This window comes from Triticum urartu, chromosome 3A, assembly GCF_056163025.1.
Source record: "Triticum urartu cultivar PI428250 chromosome 3A, HENAU_Tu73, whole genome shotgun sequence".
NCBI lineage: Eukaryota > Viridiplantae > Streptophyta > Magnoliopsida > Poales > Poaceae > Triticum > Triticum urartu.
The window spans coordinates 688,633,709-688,647,724 of record NC_141875.1 but is presented as its reverse complement, the minus strand read 5'-3'; the positions used below and the strand labels follow the sequence as shown (position 1 = coordinate 688,647,724).

Here is a 14,016-nt window from a genome sequence, read left to right as displayed (position 1 = left end):
GCATGCGTGCATGCACGATGTGTCAATGTATAGTTCGTGGCTCTTCTTTTCTTGCCGGCGGCCTCCTCCGCCGCCTTTGTCAGGGTCCTCTTTGTCAAGGACATTGAGTTCAGTGGGTCCTTCCCTGAGCTGGCTTGCAGCCGATTCCAAGGCAACATCATCCTCGGCTTTGTGGCGTGGTTCCTGCAGGCCACGTCGGCCTTCTCCAACCTTTGCCTGATAGTCAGGTAACCACGGACAAGAGACGAGGGCGGTGAGTGGAAGCGAGGCAGTAGGGAGGGCATATGTCCCCCAACCCCTACCCCCTCCCACTAAAAAGGAAAACCAGCCAGTGGTTAAGAAAATGAAGAAATCAATATTTTTCCTAACGCTCAGTCAGGTTCATCTACCCAAGGGTTTCTTTCCACAAGGATCACTTTGTTTTTTGCGCTCCTAGCTAGCTGGTGCGCGGATTCATTCGATCCAAGAGCAAAAAGCAAGCAAACTTTTTTTCCTTCTTCTGTCTTTCATATGGGTAATGGATATGTTTTCAATGGTTTCATTGTTTTTTTTTCTCGAATACGCTTTGGAGCATATCTTTGCATTGATAGAGGGAGAAGAAAACAACAGGTCGACGCCACGTTCACGTACGCAAGAAGGCGTGTCCGTGGCGATCGTGTGAGCATGGAGTATTGGGGATGCTCAGCCCCTCATACAAGATCAGGTTACAGGGATAAAAGCGTTAAGCCCTTTGGCTCCGGCAGTGGCCCAGGAGCGAGCGTCGTCTTTAATAGTGGTGACCAGGATGGAGGTAGACGGGGTGATCTTGTCGAAGATGACCGCATTGCGGTGGCGCCATAGCGTCCAGGCCACAAGGCCGGCCATGGTAGTGAGGCCGCGGCGAGTGGTCGGAGGTAGCCTGGGGAGGGCCGTGGAAAGCCAGTCGAAGAAGCCGGAAGATCCGTCGGGCGGGGGGGGGGGGGGGGGGCGAATAGCTCCCATGCGACGTCGTTGATGTGAACTGTCTCTCATGCGACGTTGTTGGCTGTAATAGCTCTCATGCGACATCTGCGTTGGAAAAAATAGCTCCCATGCGACACACCATTTACGCGGCTAGTTGGCTGTTAGTTAGGCTGAGATTTGGTTAGGACACTGGGGGTTATGTGCTCTGACTGGTGGGGTCCACCTATGGCCACGTAGACAAGAGTCAACCGTCCACGACTCGACCTGGGACTGTGTGACCGTGCTCGACTCGCCCGTGCTGGACTGAGCGAGCGGCGCCGCCGTAAGCATCTTCTCCGGCAGCGGTTTCTTCTCCGCGGTGGTGGAGCTCATTTCTCGGCAGTGGCAGAGCTATTGCGAGGTGAGCCCGAAACCCTAGTCCCACTACCCAGAATTTTGGGGGATCTGTGGCCTCATGCTGCCCTCTGTTTCTTGGCGATTTAGAATCGGGCTCCATTGGATCCGGGGGTTGTTTCTTCTCCGCGGCCCGGTGGTGGAGGGGCGCCTATCTCTGCAGCGACTATTGCGAGTGAGTATTTTCCAAACACTACTCCCATTCCACTGAATTTTGGATAAATGTGTGGCCTCATGCTGCCCCTGTTTCTTGGCATTTTAGAATCTCGATTGGATAGGAGATGGAGCGAGGGCTGGATGAGATGGAGCGAGGAGACAGTGCTTCAAATCGGTAATGCCATCCTCTTTTCTTGGCGATTTAGAATCGAACTCGATTTGGTAGTGACTGCCGCCGCTGCCTGCCCTTGACAAAACAGGGGAGGTTCAATTCTGCCACCACATTCGCAATTATAGTGGAATTTTTTCCCTGTAAAGCCAAGCTCAGTGATGGCAGTGTCAAAAACATTGATAGAGATACCACTGTGAGGTTGGATGTCGAATTTGCAGATGTTGATCCCCAGGAATTGGAGAGCATGAAGGAGAAGGCCGTGGGCAATTTGGTGGAGAGAATTGGGGAGAGTATTGTTTGGGGTCCAGAACAAGAGGTATGTCTGCAACGTTTCGATAACTATAATGGTGAATATGTGAGAATTGAAGATGGAGAATCCATGGTTGCTGAAATTGATCAGCAAGAAGGGTGGGAAAGCAAACAAGTAACATTTTATGCAGAGCTAATTGATCTGCAAACTCATTCCAGAGTTGGTTATGTGCAATCAAAGAGGGCTGCACAGATGGAAGATGATGAGTGGGTTTCACAAAAGAAGATGTTGGCATTGTTGACTGAACCGACTGTAGTAGCTGAAGATACAGGGATTGATGCAGATGGAGAGGAGGGAACCCATGGTGCTAGGAAGATTGTTGTTGACTGGAATGTAGTAGAGTTGAATGAAAAAACAGATTTGGTCATTACACCAATATCTGACATTGATATGGCCGAAATGTTTGGCATTCAAGTTGATGACAAAGATAAGGAGAAGGATGACAGTTCTTTGCCTGCTGAAGGTAACACAGGCCCTAGAAATGCAAATGAGGATGAAGAACAGCTGATGAGAGAGGCTGCAGATGATGTGGATGATGCAGATGATAATGAGCTGGTTTGTTTGTATGACAAAGAGAACCCAGTTATTGAGGTGGGAAAGTTGTGGCCAAGCATGAAGGAGTTTAGGATGTCTTTCAGGACCTATGCAGTGAAAAAAGAGTTTGATGCCAAGACTATGTGGACTGATCGAAAGAAATTTTATGCTCGGTGCAAAGGTTATGATGGTGGTGGCAATCCTTGCAAATGGTACTTGTCTGCCAGACTACAACCTGATGGAAGTACAGTAAGGTTAAATCAAATACCACACCAGCATACATGTATGACCACTTCATAGAGAGTTTCAAAGATGACATCACAGCTTTGGGTTACAGACAAGATTACTCCTATTTTAGCCAAGACTCCAAACACTACTGCAAAGAGGCTTAAAGTTGACTTGGAGAAGCTGTACCCCATCCAGCTGCAATATACCACAGTGTGGAAAGCAAAACAAAGGGCCATGAAATCGTTGTATGGTGACTGGGCAAATACATTTAGGATGTTGTATAGTTTTAAAGCAGAGGTGGAGAAGAGGTCACCTGGGAGTGTGGTGGAGATAGATACAGAGGTAACAGAGGATGGCAAGGTTTTATTCAGCAAGTTTTTTATGTGTTTGAAGCCTTGCATAGATGGATTCAAAGCAGGTTGTCGTCCATATTTGAGCATAGAATCATCTTTTTTGACTGGAAAGTGGAATGGTCAGTTGGCTGCATGCAATGCTCTAGATGGACACAACTGGATGTTCCCAATTGCAATAGGAATGTTTCAATCAGAGACAGAGGCATCATGGATATGGTTCATGATGCAACTAAAAAGATGCATAGGGCCAGTTTCTCCTTTGGCCATCCACACAGATGCATGTAAAGGGTTGGAAAATGCAGTAAAAAATGTTTTCCCCCATGCTGAGCAGAGGGAGTGCTTTGGACATATGTGGATGAATCTGATAAAAAAATTCAGAGGAGATGAATTTGGGCGCATGTGGCCAGCAGCAAGATCCTACACCAGACAGACACATTCCTATCACCTTGGTAAGATATTGTCATCATGTAGTGATAATGAATTTGCTTCATGGTTGAACACCCACCATTCTCTGTTGTGGTATAGATCGGGTTTTAATACTGCCATAAAATGTGATCATATCAATAACAACTTGGCAGAAAGTTTTAACAACAAAGTGAAGGATTTGAAAGACTTGCCTGTGCATGACATGGTGGACCAAATAAGGATCATGATCATGCGTTTGTGGGAGTTGAGAGGAAAAATTGCTAATATTTTGGAAGGGGACAAGCTTCCAGCAGTGGTACAACAGGTGGTCAATAGGAGTAGAAATCTTTCACATCTATCTGTTGAGAAATCTTCCTTGTGGGGTGCTGAAGTTAGAGATACAAAGAGTGGCAAGAGGCATGTGGTAAATACTGAGTTGCATGAGTGCACTTGCCAAGAGTGGCAACACACTGGAAAACCATGTGAGCATGCCATACTTTTTTTGGCATCTAAACCCAGGTTAAATATGCACCCATATTTGCATGAGTATTATTCAGTACAAAAATTCAAAGCTGCATATGCAAGTCCAATTCCTGCACTGACTGACCAATCTCAGTGGCCTGAGGTGGAAATAGAATTTACCTTGTGTCCCCCTGTCACTAGAAGAAAGGCTGGGAGGCCTAAACAGAGCAGATTCAAAGCTTGGTTTGAGAAAGGTGGTTGTAGTAAGAAGGGGAAAAAGGAAAAGGAAAAGAATGATAAGCCCAAAAGGGCTCAAAACGGTAACAAAAATAGGTGCAAGTTGTGTGAGGTACTTGGGCACAGAATTGGTTCATCCAAGTGCATCTACACTCCTCAGAGGCCAAAGTATGTTCATGTTACTATTTTTGCAAGTTTTTGATTTTGCTACTTGTTCTAGTATCTAACCAAGTCAAATGCTTTATTTTTTAGGAGGAAGCGTGCAGAAAAAGCCCCACCTCTTGTTGTTGAACAATGCTGGCCAGTGAAAAAAGCAAGACTCAATGGCTATAGAAGGAAGAGCACTAAGCAGATAATGTTTGGTGACAAAGATATGGAGCTAACTGAAACTGTTACTGCTGAACATGAGCTAAGTGTTTCTGTTTTGGACGATGTGATGCATACTGAATCTGTTTTGCAGACGCTAGGGCAATCTGAAACTGTTGCAGATGAAGCAACTGTTGTGCTGCCATGCGAATCTGCTTTGACAACTGTGTTGCCATGTTTGGAGGTTGTGCTGCCAAGTGTTGAGTTGCAAACTGAAGTAGTTGAACAATTTGTGCCATCTACTCAATCTGCAGAAGTGCAAACTGAAGAAGTGCAAACTGAAGAAGTGGGACATGGTCAGGTGAAAAAGTTGAGGGGGCCTAGTGGAGTTTGCAAGGGGCCAAAAAGCAAGAGCATCAGCATCAACAAACTATGCGCCGTGGAACCAAACGGTGGAAAAAAGCAGAAGAAATCGAGTGGTAGAAAGAAGCAAAAGAAATAGAGTCGAAATCATTCAAATTTGATGTGAAAACTTAAGTTTGTTGTCATTTGATGTGAAAACTTATGTTTGTTGTCATTTGATGTGAAAACTTATGTTCTTTCATGTGAAAACTTATGTGCTATGATGTTGATTTGACTTGAAATAAAATTCAAATTTGAACCGACATTCAAATTTGAACCTATCTCCAATATTTTTTGAGTTCATTTGTTTGTTCTGTGATGTTGCATCGTTTTATGTACTACTATGCACTTTAGTTCATAAATCCAACCCTTTTTGTGAAGTCCAACTCATAGTCACTGAAAATGTTGTACAAACAGGCTTCAAAGTAAGGGAAAACGGCCCCATTTCTAAGCAAGTTCTTTTCGATCTTCTCAAAATCACCCAAAAAGATTTTCTTAGCTTATATTATACCTATATAGGATCAATACGAAGTCTCACCTTTTTTTGAATAAGTATTCATATTATTTAATTTATTTTTGAAAAAACACCCTTTAATACAAAGTCAGCAATAAAACAAGTTTAAAAATTTTAAATGCAAAAATAACTTCAGATCCTCCTTAGTCACTCTAAAATGAAGCTAAGCTGATGTTTTTTGATTTTTTTGCATTTTCAAAACCTCAAACCCTCTTCTCACTCCTTTGAAATCTATGCAACCTCAGTCGAGATAGTCCAATTTGTGAAGGTTTTTTCATGCAAAGATCATTAGATCAAGTTTATCATTTTATATCATAACTATGTAACATAAAAAGGCTATATGCGCAGGTTTTTCATTTTTTAGATTTTTTTTAATTAGTTATACACATTTGAATGTTCGGTCAAACCTTTCAAAACCCCGTTGACTGCCTCAAAACCCCATGTAACCCTAGCGCCAAACGTCCACCGTCGATCTAACCCTAACGCCAAACTGCGGCCGTCGGATAGGACTTCTAGAAGGATTCCGCGGGGGCGATCCGTGGGCTCCAATCTGATTGGCCATCGTTTTTTCTCTCTGACGAACAGATAACGTTGAGCGGGGGAGCATCTAAGTGACCGTTGGGCCGAGCGGATCGGGCCCGGCAAAGCCTGGCGTGCGTGCGCACGGCCGTCGAGAGGGGGGATCGGCTACATGCGAGAGGGTCAATGACATGTGGGCCATCCCTATCCCATGCATGCCATGCAACGTCGCAGCCTAGCTATTCTTTGCTCGTGAACGCCTAGCCATTTGCATGCGGGCTTGCATGCACGCATCGACGCAGAGTACGGCAAGGGCGCAGCGTAGGCACGTCGCATCTAAGCTATTTTAACAAATGCATGTTTGAACGAGACGGACGCGTCGGTGGTGCAGCTCCTTTTTCAGTGTCACGCGTCGGTGATGCCTGTTTCCCACGCGGCGTCACCACCGATGCAAGTGCCCGTGCCTCTTTGGATGCTCTGGCCGCCGTTTTTTCACTTAATGCCCGCAATTACTTATGCCAGTGCGAGCGGAGAAGAGAAAAAGATCGTGAAGGGGCACCGTGTACACATTGACCACGGTTGCAACGCGGCTATAAAAGGGCACCATTTCCTCATCCTCTCACACTCATCTCTCAAGCCTCCTCCCCTTTTTTTCGAGCCAAATCCACCACTCGAGCCACCATGCAGTTCAACGGCCCTACCTACCGTCGCCCTTGCACCGTGCCGGAGAGGCAGTACCCGGCCGGAGTCGTCGTCGAGAACAGCCTGAGGGTGTGGGCCATCTCTAGGTGGAGGGGCCCTAGAGAGTTCGCTCGCTTCTTCCTCCAAGTCGGCTACCGCCACCTCCCTCCGGGCACTCCGCCCATGTTCCACCTCCACGAGCAGTACGATGGCAACGCCGGCCCCAACGGCTTCGTCATCGGCCTCTACGTCACCTTCACCAACCCCTACGACGCTCACCACCTCCTCGGGGAGGTGTTCTGGTGTGGATGCGAGTTTATCGCGTTCACGACCTACAACATCTTCACCAACTTCCACAACATCTTCCCTCACCCCAACGGCATGCACACCCTCCCCTACCAGATGCCGGAGGACGACGAGTGAGGGGCCCAAGGAGGAGGGGCCAAGGAGTGGCAAGGAGGAGGGGCCAAGGAGTTGTTCAAGGGGCGAGTCTTGCCCTCTATCTATCGGGCCCCTATCTATCTAGTTTGGGGCTCTAGTTTGTGTTTGTGTTGGTTCGGGCGTGTGTGCCCGTGTCTTTTATATATCTAGTTTTAATTATTTTACTTTCATGTTTTATGAACTATATGTAGTGGGGGGATGCCCCTCTATATGTTTTATCTATCTATGCTACTAGGGTACCCGATGCCCCTTTATCTATCTATATGTGGCCATGTGTACTAAAAAACAATTGATCTGGTATCTAAAATGTACGTTACCAAGAAATTGACAATAAAGATTATGTACTGTACTACATAATCATATAGTTGGTATACAATGCATTTGAAGACAATGGGCAAGAAAAATGCTAATTATCTGGTGCTGATGACATGCGTAAGTGTTGTCTGATGTTTAAATCATGCTTGCTATGTCATTTTTTGCTGCCAAACATGGCATTAGCGAGAAAGGTCATTTGGGCACTGAATGTATTAAAGTATACACCATATATAAAAATGTCTAGCCAAAAGATTTGGGTGTACAACTGTAAACCCATGACCAAGTATGGATCCGCCCCTGGTTCTTTTTTGAGAGGGGCACAACCTTTTCCGGTTGAAACACACGAGTAAAAACTTTGAAAACACCATAGCACAAGTAAAAAAATATATTAAGAAATGGTGCTTGGTTGAAATAAACTAGAACCAAACAATTGCAACTTTTTTGGTTCACAAAGACTGCTCAAATAATTATCTCAAATAGCTTATGCATAAAAATATCTCAAATAATTATCAGATGAGTTATCTCAAAAAAGGTGACTGCAGGAAACTTAAAATTTGTGAAATGATCTGAAGCCGAAAAGATATATCGATGTTAATGACCGTGTGCACTTTTTTTGCACTCCTTTTATCAATGGGCCTGGATATGTTCTATTCGGCCCTGCCTAACTTCTATATGGGCCTGGCCTTTTCGGGTAACTGTGGACGAACCTTTTTTTCCTTTTCTCACGCTACCACTGAAACTGAAACTGATGACGAACTGAAGAACTAAAAAACGGGGCTGAAACAGAGTGGAGAGGACATTCTGAATTCGTACAACGCAACACTTCTATTCACTTACGACTAATTATCATCACATAAACAAATGCGAGAGCAATTACACAAACATAAAAAAGTCCGGCCATCAGCCCCATCAAATTGCCCTGCTTCTGCAATTCGATGAGTTTCTTCATCTGCTTGTTTAGCTTCTTCAGCTCTGCCGTCACTACTGCATCCCCCACAGTAGCCCCAATGGAATGGGCAGATCCAGGGGCCCGGGCCCCAGATCCAGAAGCGCCCGATCCAAACTTGCCCAACTTCTCCGCCTCCAACGGTAAATCGAGCTCCCCTGATGCACCCTCCAGTTGAATCCGCTCTATGTACTCATCTAGCCACTCAAAATGGGTGCATTGCTTCAATTTCTAAAATTGGAAAGATGAACCCTAAATCCCAAATCCGATGAAAAATGGGAAAAAATTGTGCAAATATGAAATTGGGATACAAAAACCAAAATTGGCATATTGAGAAGTAAAATCTCACCTTTCCTTGCTCTGGTTTGCTCTCGCATTTCACGAATTCCCGCCCAAGGTTGCCATTCTTGTCGGTCGTTGTGACTAGCCGCTTCAGGGGTGCGATACGTGGGCATGCAGGGCACCTTGTCATGGGCACTGCGCCATAGCGCGGCCATGAGCGGCGGGAGGCTGAAGCGGAGCTCGACATTGCTAGGTCGCGGCCCGGAACGGCGTTGTTGCGCGTCGTCGCCGGAGAAGAAGAACAACAACGGTCGGGGAGGGGGGGTGGGGGGGGGGGCGAGGATGGGCTCGGGTGCTGCACGGCTCGGGCCACGGCTCGGTGTCCTCTTGTACCAATGCTGACCTGGATAAGTTAGTGGGTCCCACGCAGTGGGTCCCGCTCACCTGACCAATGCTGAGTTGGATAAGTTAGTGGGTCCCACACTGTGGGTCCCGCGCTGTGGGTCCCGCTCACCTGATTCGAGTTTTAAACATGTGTCTCTGGATTAGGCAGCAGTGTCGCATGGGAGCTATTTTTTCCAACGCAGATGTTGCATGAGAGCTATTACAACCAACGACGTCGCATGAGAGACAATACACACCAACGACGTCGCATGGGAGCTATTCGCCCGGGGGGGGGGGGGGGGGGTGGAGGGGCAGCACCAAGTAAGGATCTCATGCCAAACAGAGCGAGTGAAAACGCATCCCACTATGATGTGTTGCAAGGTCTCTGGCTCCTGAAGACAAAGGACGCATGCCGGCTCGTGCGGTAGACCACGCCGAGCAAGCCTATCGGCGGTCCAGCAGCGGTTCAAGGAGGCCAGGTATATAAAAAACTTCACCGATAGGGGCGCGCCGGACTTCCACACAAGCCGCCAGTGCTCGGTGTCGTGGATCCGGTGAAAAGGGCAGTATAGCAGGAGGAAGCCGAGTATACACCATTCTCAGTCCATTTCCAACGAAGGATATCAGGCTGGGAGGAAAGGGCCACATGCTGTAGCTTGCGCCAGATGTCGATGTACTCTAGGGTGGCCGCCGGACCAAGTGATCCCTGTATGTCTGAGATGCACGTGCGGCCAATGAGAGCCGTGGCAACCGTACGGGTACGCCGCCTCCTGGCCGGGACAAGGGCCACCAAGGCGGGAGCTAGGGTCGAGGTTTCATTGTTTCTTGTTGCAGCTCAGAACAATGGTGGTTGCTGGATTCGTGTTTGTACGTTGGATCTAGAGCGACTTCATGCTACGGGTGGGCCAGTGTGCGCCTTCTCCGGCGCGTCCTGCATCGTCATGCTCAAGTCTATTACGCGTGGACATACATGTAAGCCCAAAAAAGCTCCTTCATTGTTCATGAACTCGTGTAAATCTATCTATAGCAAAAGTAATAGAACTATGTTCAACACACGGACCAGTTCCGCTCAAAAGAGGTTTCACCAAATCAATTGTTTTACTCTAATGAATAACCAAGATAAGATAATATACTTAGTTACCATGGTCAGGTCATGGTAAGTGGTCACCGGTTACAAGGCAAAAGCACGCTCTGAAGGCTAATACGTGCCAGCATCGGAATCACGACGAAGGATCGACAACTTGCCCGGCGAACACGACGACGCCGGTGAGCTCCTCCTTGATCAAGAACATGAAAGGGTGGTCGGCGACGAAGTCCACGTATTTGACCGGCCTGCTCATCACCGCGGGACAGGTAAAAGTCATACTGGTTACCGCGGTCGTCGCAGCCGCTTCGGTCCCTTCCTCGTTCACCTCCACCAGGGACTGGTGGTAGACGTTTGGCACGACGAGGGACCCTGTGGATTCCTCCAGCATCTCCGAGAAGTCGGTGGCGTCGCCGTCGAACGGCAGGCGCAGCCCGAGGCCCTGCAGCAGCCCCGTCGCCTCCGTCTTGTACGACACGGTGAACTTTGGCGGCCGGAAGTCGCGCACGGGGACCATGTTTCTCAGGTCCATGGAGCCCGCCTCGAGCAGCTCCGGGCTGGAGGCCAGCTTCTGCAGCATGCTCGGGCGGCAGGCCGTGGAGCTCGTTCGGGAGGTAGACCGTAGACGTAGATGGCGAAGTGCCGCCGCAGGTGCTCGACTCCGCGGCGGCCGGACGCGTAGAGGATTTTCAGGACCTTCCACTCGGTGCAGCAGGCGATGTGCTGGCTCTCGCGGCTCGACATGAACGGCACGCGGACACGGCCGCCGTTGAGCAGGTAGAATCTGTGCTGCTGCGTGAGCCGGGCATCGAACTTGCTCTCCCAGACGCCCTTGAAGTAGAGCGCGTTCACGAGGATGGCCCGCGTGCCGGCGCCGACGGAGCCCTGGGGCAGGAAGCCCTTGATCCGGCCCGCCGTCGCAGCCTGGACCCACCGGTTGATGTCCCGCCTCGCTTCCTCCGGCTGAAAAAAAAAGACCGATCAATGAACTTACTCAGGCGAGCTCATAGGCATGAGAGAGAAGACAGAAGATAATTTACCTTTGTTGTGAAGGACGCCGCGTACGCTTGCGCGCGGAACTGCTCGGCGACGAGAAGGGGTTAGTCGGTCTTGAGCATAGTTTTAAATAGCCGGCTATAGCCTCGCTATAGCTCCACTATAGCTGTTTAAGGGTATTGCCGCTAAATGATTTCATGTACAATTTGCCTCTATAGCCCGGCTATAGCGGGCTATAGCCCAGCTATAGCTGTTTTTAAGGGTTGCCGCTAAATGCCATAGCCCGCTATTTAAAACATTGGTCTTGAGGCGCGCTGACGCGTCGTCGACCCAGACACTGTTGGCGAACCGCACCTTCGGCCCGCCTTGATCATCGGTGATGTGGGCGAGCACGCGTAAGGCGACATCCGACGCGAGCAGCGCGTGGGCGCGGCTGCCGGCAGGGCCGAGGAAGGGGACGATCTCGTCGAGCGTGGCGCCGCGGGCGGCCGCGCCGATGAGCACCACCGCGGCGTGGATGGAGACAGGGGACACGGCGATGTTTTTGCTGCTGGCGCCCGCGCCGGCCGCGAGGGCGAGGTAGTGGAGCGCGCGTATTGAGAATGCAGCCACGCCACGGGCTGCCTCTGCGACGTCCGGCTCCTTGGCTGCCTGCCTGCCACGGGCGTGGGTCTCGCGGTTTCTTGGTAGTGGTGGTGGTGGTGTGTCACGGCTGGCCAGAAGGCCCCATCAGTCAGCGAAGGCAAGACCGACCGTGGGCGAGAAGGCGAAGCCTTGGCGGCCAAGGAAGACGTGTAACAGCTGGCGAGAGGGACCGGTATCCAGGCGAGCGCGCGCGTGTGTGTGGCCTGCGGCCGTGAGAGGTTAAGAGAGGCGAGAGGAAAGGAAGAAAAAGGCATCGAGTATTATTGCAATAGCAAACCGAAACGAAGCTGCTCTTCGTTCTCCCCCTAACCAGATCCCCTTCCTCCCTCTTCCTCCTCTGCTACCTGCAATCCTAGATCGAGGTCCGTAACAAGTGGTATCAGAGGTCAGACGATCTGGAGACGGCCTACCCTCGTCCGCGCTACATGACCAAGCAGGCGCAGAAGACGGCGGCGATGGAGGAGCAGATCGCCGCACTCATCAAGTCCGTCAACGAGGGTCGCGCGGCCAACGACGCCCGATTGGAGGAAATCCAGACCTCCCTCGAGCTGTGGCGACCAGCGGTGACGAATCTCCAACACCATCTCGACGAACTGCGTACGCAAGTGGGGCATATCGCGCTGCATTCCGCGCTGGCCGATCCGGTCGGCCAAGAAGGGGATCCAGCAGCGGATCCGGTGGCGCGCTCTCCGGTGGCACCCATGGCGCCGGACAGGACGCATCACGGGCCAGAGGGCCACGGCAATATGATCGACTCCGGGGGATTGGCTCACGGGGTGGTCACCACCCTAGCGCCTCCTCCGGTCAAGGGTGCATCGCTCATACCTTCTCTTGAGATTCCTGCATCTACATCAATAGATCTCACTAGGGAGCGTGGGCAGTACTCACCGCACTCGACGCATCACAATTGGTCCCTTCCACGGCTGGAATTTCCGCCATTCGACGGGGATAACCCGCAATTCTGGAAGGCCCGATGTGAAAAGTATTTTGATGTGTATGGCATTCAGAAGGAGATGTGGGTGCGAGTAGCTACTTTGCATTTTTTGGGCAATGCTGCACGATGGCTACAGATTTATGAAGCCCAGCATGCATCTTTCACATGGGAAGAGTTATGTTCAGCCATGGGGGCAAAATTCGGTCGCGAGCAATACCAAGCTCAATTGCGCCAGTTCAATTCCCTTAGGCAGGCTGGGTCAGTCGCAGAGTACATGGAACAATTTGAGGAACTTATGCATCATTTGCTAGCACATAATGCCGCCTTCGATCCATTGTTTTTTACCACGCATTCATAGATGGCTTAAAAATTGAAATCAAAGCCGGTGTAGCTTTACACCGTCCCCAAGATTTGGACTCTGCCTTTTCTCTTGCTACGTTACAGGAGGAACTGTTGGCAAGCATGCCACGGCGTGATCATCAACGCCACGAACAAGGGGTGCCTCGCGCTCCAGTATGCCCATTACTGGCGGCAGGCGCTCCTCCACCACGAGCGGCACTACCGGCGCCCCAAGGAGCGGCCGAAGATCGTCGTGCCCTGGATGCGGCGCGGGCTCCAGATCGTCGTCACGATCAAGGCCGAGGCGAAGACAGAGTCACGGCGCTGCGCAACTACAGGCGTGCCCGAGGGCTCTGCTTCAAGTGCGGAGAGCACTGGGGCCAAGGCCACCAGTGCGCGGCCACGGTCCAACTTCACGTGGTCGAAGAGCTGTGGGAGCTGCTACAAGCCGAGGAACAGGACAGACAGGGGCACCAGACAGACTCGGATGAAGAGCAGGTGATGTGCATCTCCAAGATGGCCACCACAGGAGAAACAACACCGCGTACAGTCCGGTTGCTTGGGATGCTCGATGGTATCGAAGTGCTTATCCTGGTGGATTCTGGGAGCTCCCATAGTTTCATCAGTGAAGCGGTGGCGACGCGCATGCAAGACAGAATTCAGCCCATACCATCTATAGCAGTCAAGATTGCCAATGGAGGGATTCTGCAGTGCTCGGGCATAATTCCTAGATGCTCCTGGAAGACTCAAGGCCAACAATTTGTCACAGATGTCAGGGTGCTCTCATTGGGATGCTACGACATGGTTGTGGGAATGGATTGGATGGAACAATGTGGGCCAATGTTAGTGGATTGGACAGCCAAAACACTCCAGTTTGACCACGAAGGACGTCAAGTGGTGCTGCAAGGATTACAAGCAAAAACGTCTCAAGTGCAACAAGTAGATATGGCACAGCTGTTAGCCTTGGAGAGCAACAACTCCATTGCCCATATTGTGGTGTTGTACTCAGCTGAGCAAAGTGAAGGAGAAGACCCAA

General features: G+C 50.0%; 2 protein-coding genes and 1 pseudogene across 2 annotated transcripts; 1 reads left to right on the top strand and 2 right to left on the bottom strand.

Annotated features, from left to right (window-relative positions):
- The first annotated feature begins 3,008 nt into the window (after positions 1–3,008).
- On the top strand, positions 3,009–5,000 carry LOC147981648 (uncharacterized). Its single transcript, XM_087516032.1, has 2 exons — positions 3,009–4,360; positions 4,445–5,000. Exons 1-2 carry the CDS (start codon positions 3,009–3,011, stop codon positions 4,998–5,000), a joined length of 1,908 nt encoding a protein of 635 aa, XP_087372158.1.
- A 3,199-nt stretch (positions 5,001–8,199) lies between these two features.
- On the bottom strand, positions 8,200–8,863 carry LOC147981647 (uncharacterized). The gene is made up of 2 exons (XM_087514028.1): positions 8,666–8,863; positions 8,200–8,547 (listed from the first exon to the last, which is right to left on the bottom strand). The coding sequence occupies exons 1-2, from the start codon at positions 8,843–8,845 to the stop codon at positions 8,200–8,202; spliced, it is 528 nt and encodes a 175-aa protein (XP_087370154.1). The 5' UTR covers positions 8,846–8,863.
- A 1,339-nt stretch (positions 8,864–10,202) lies between these two features.
- On the bottom strand, positions 10,203–11,961 carry LOC147981646 (serpin-Z1-like; annotated as a pseudogene).
- Between the last annotated feature and the right edge of the window lie 2,055 nt (positions 11,962–14,016).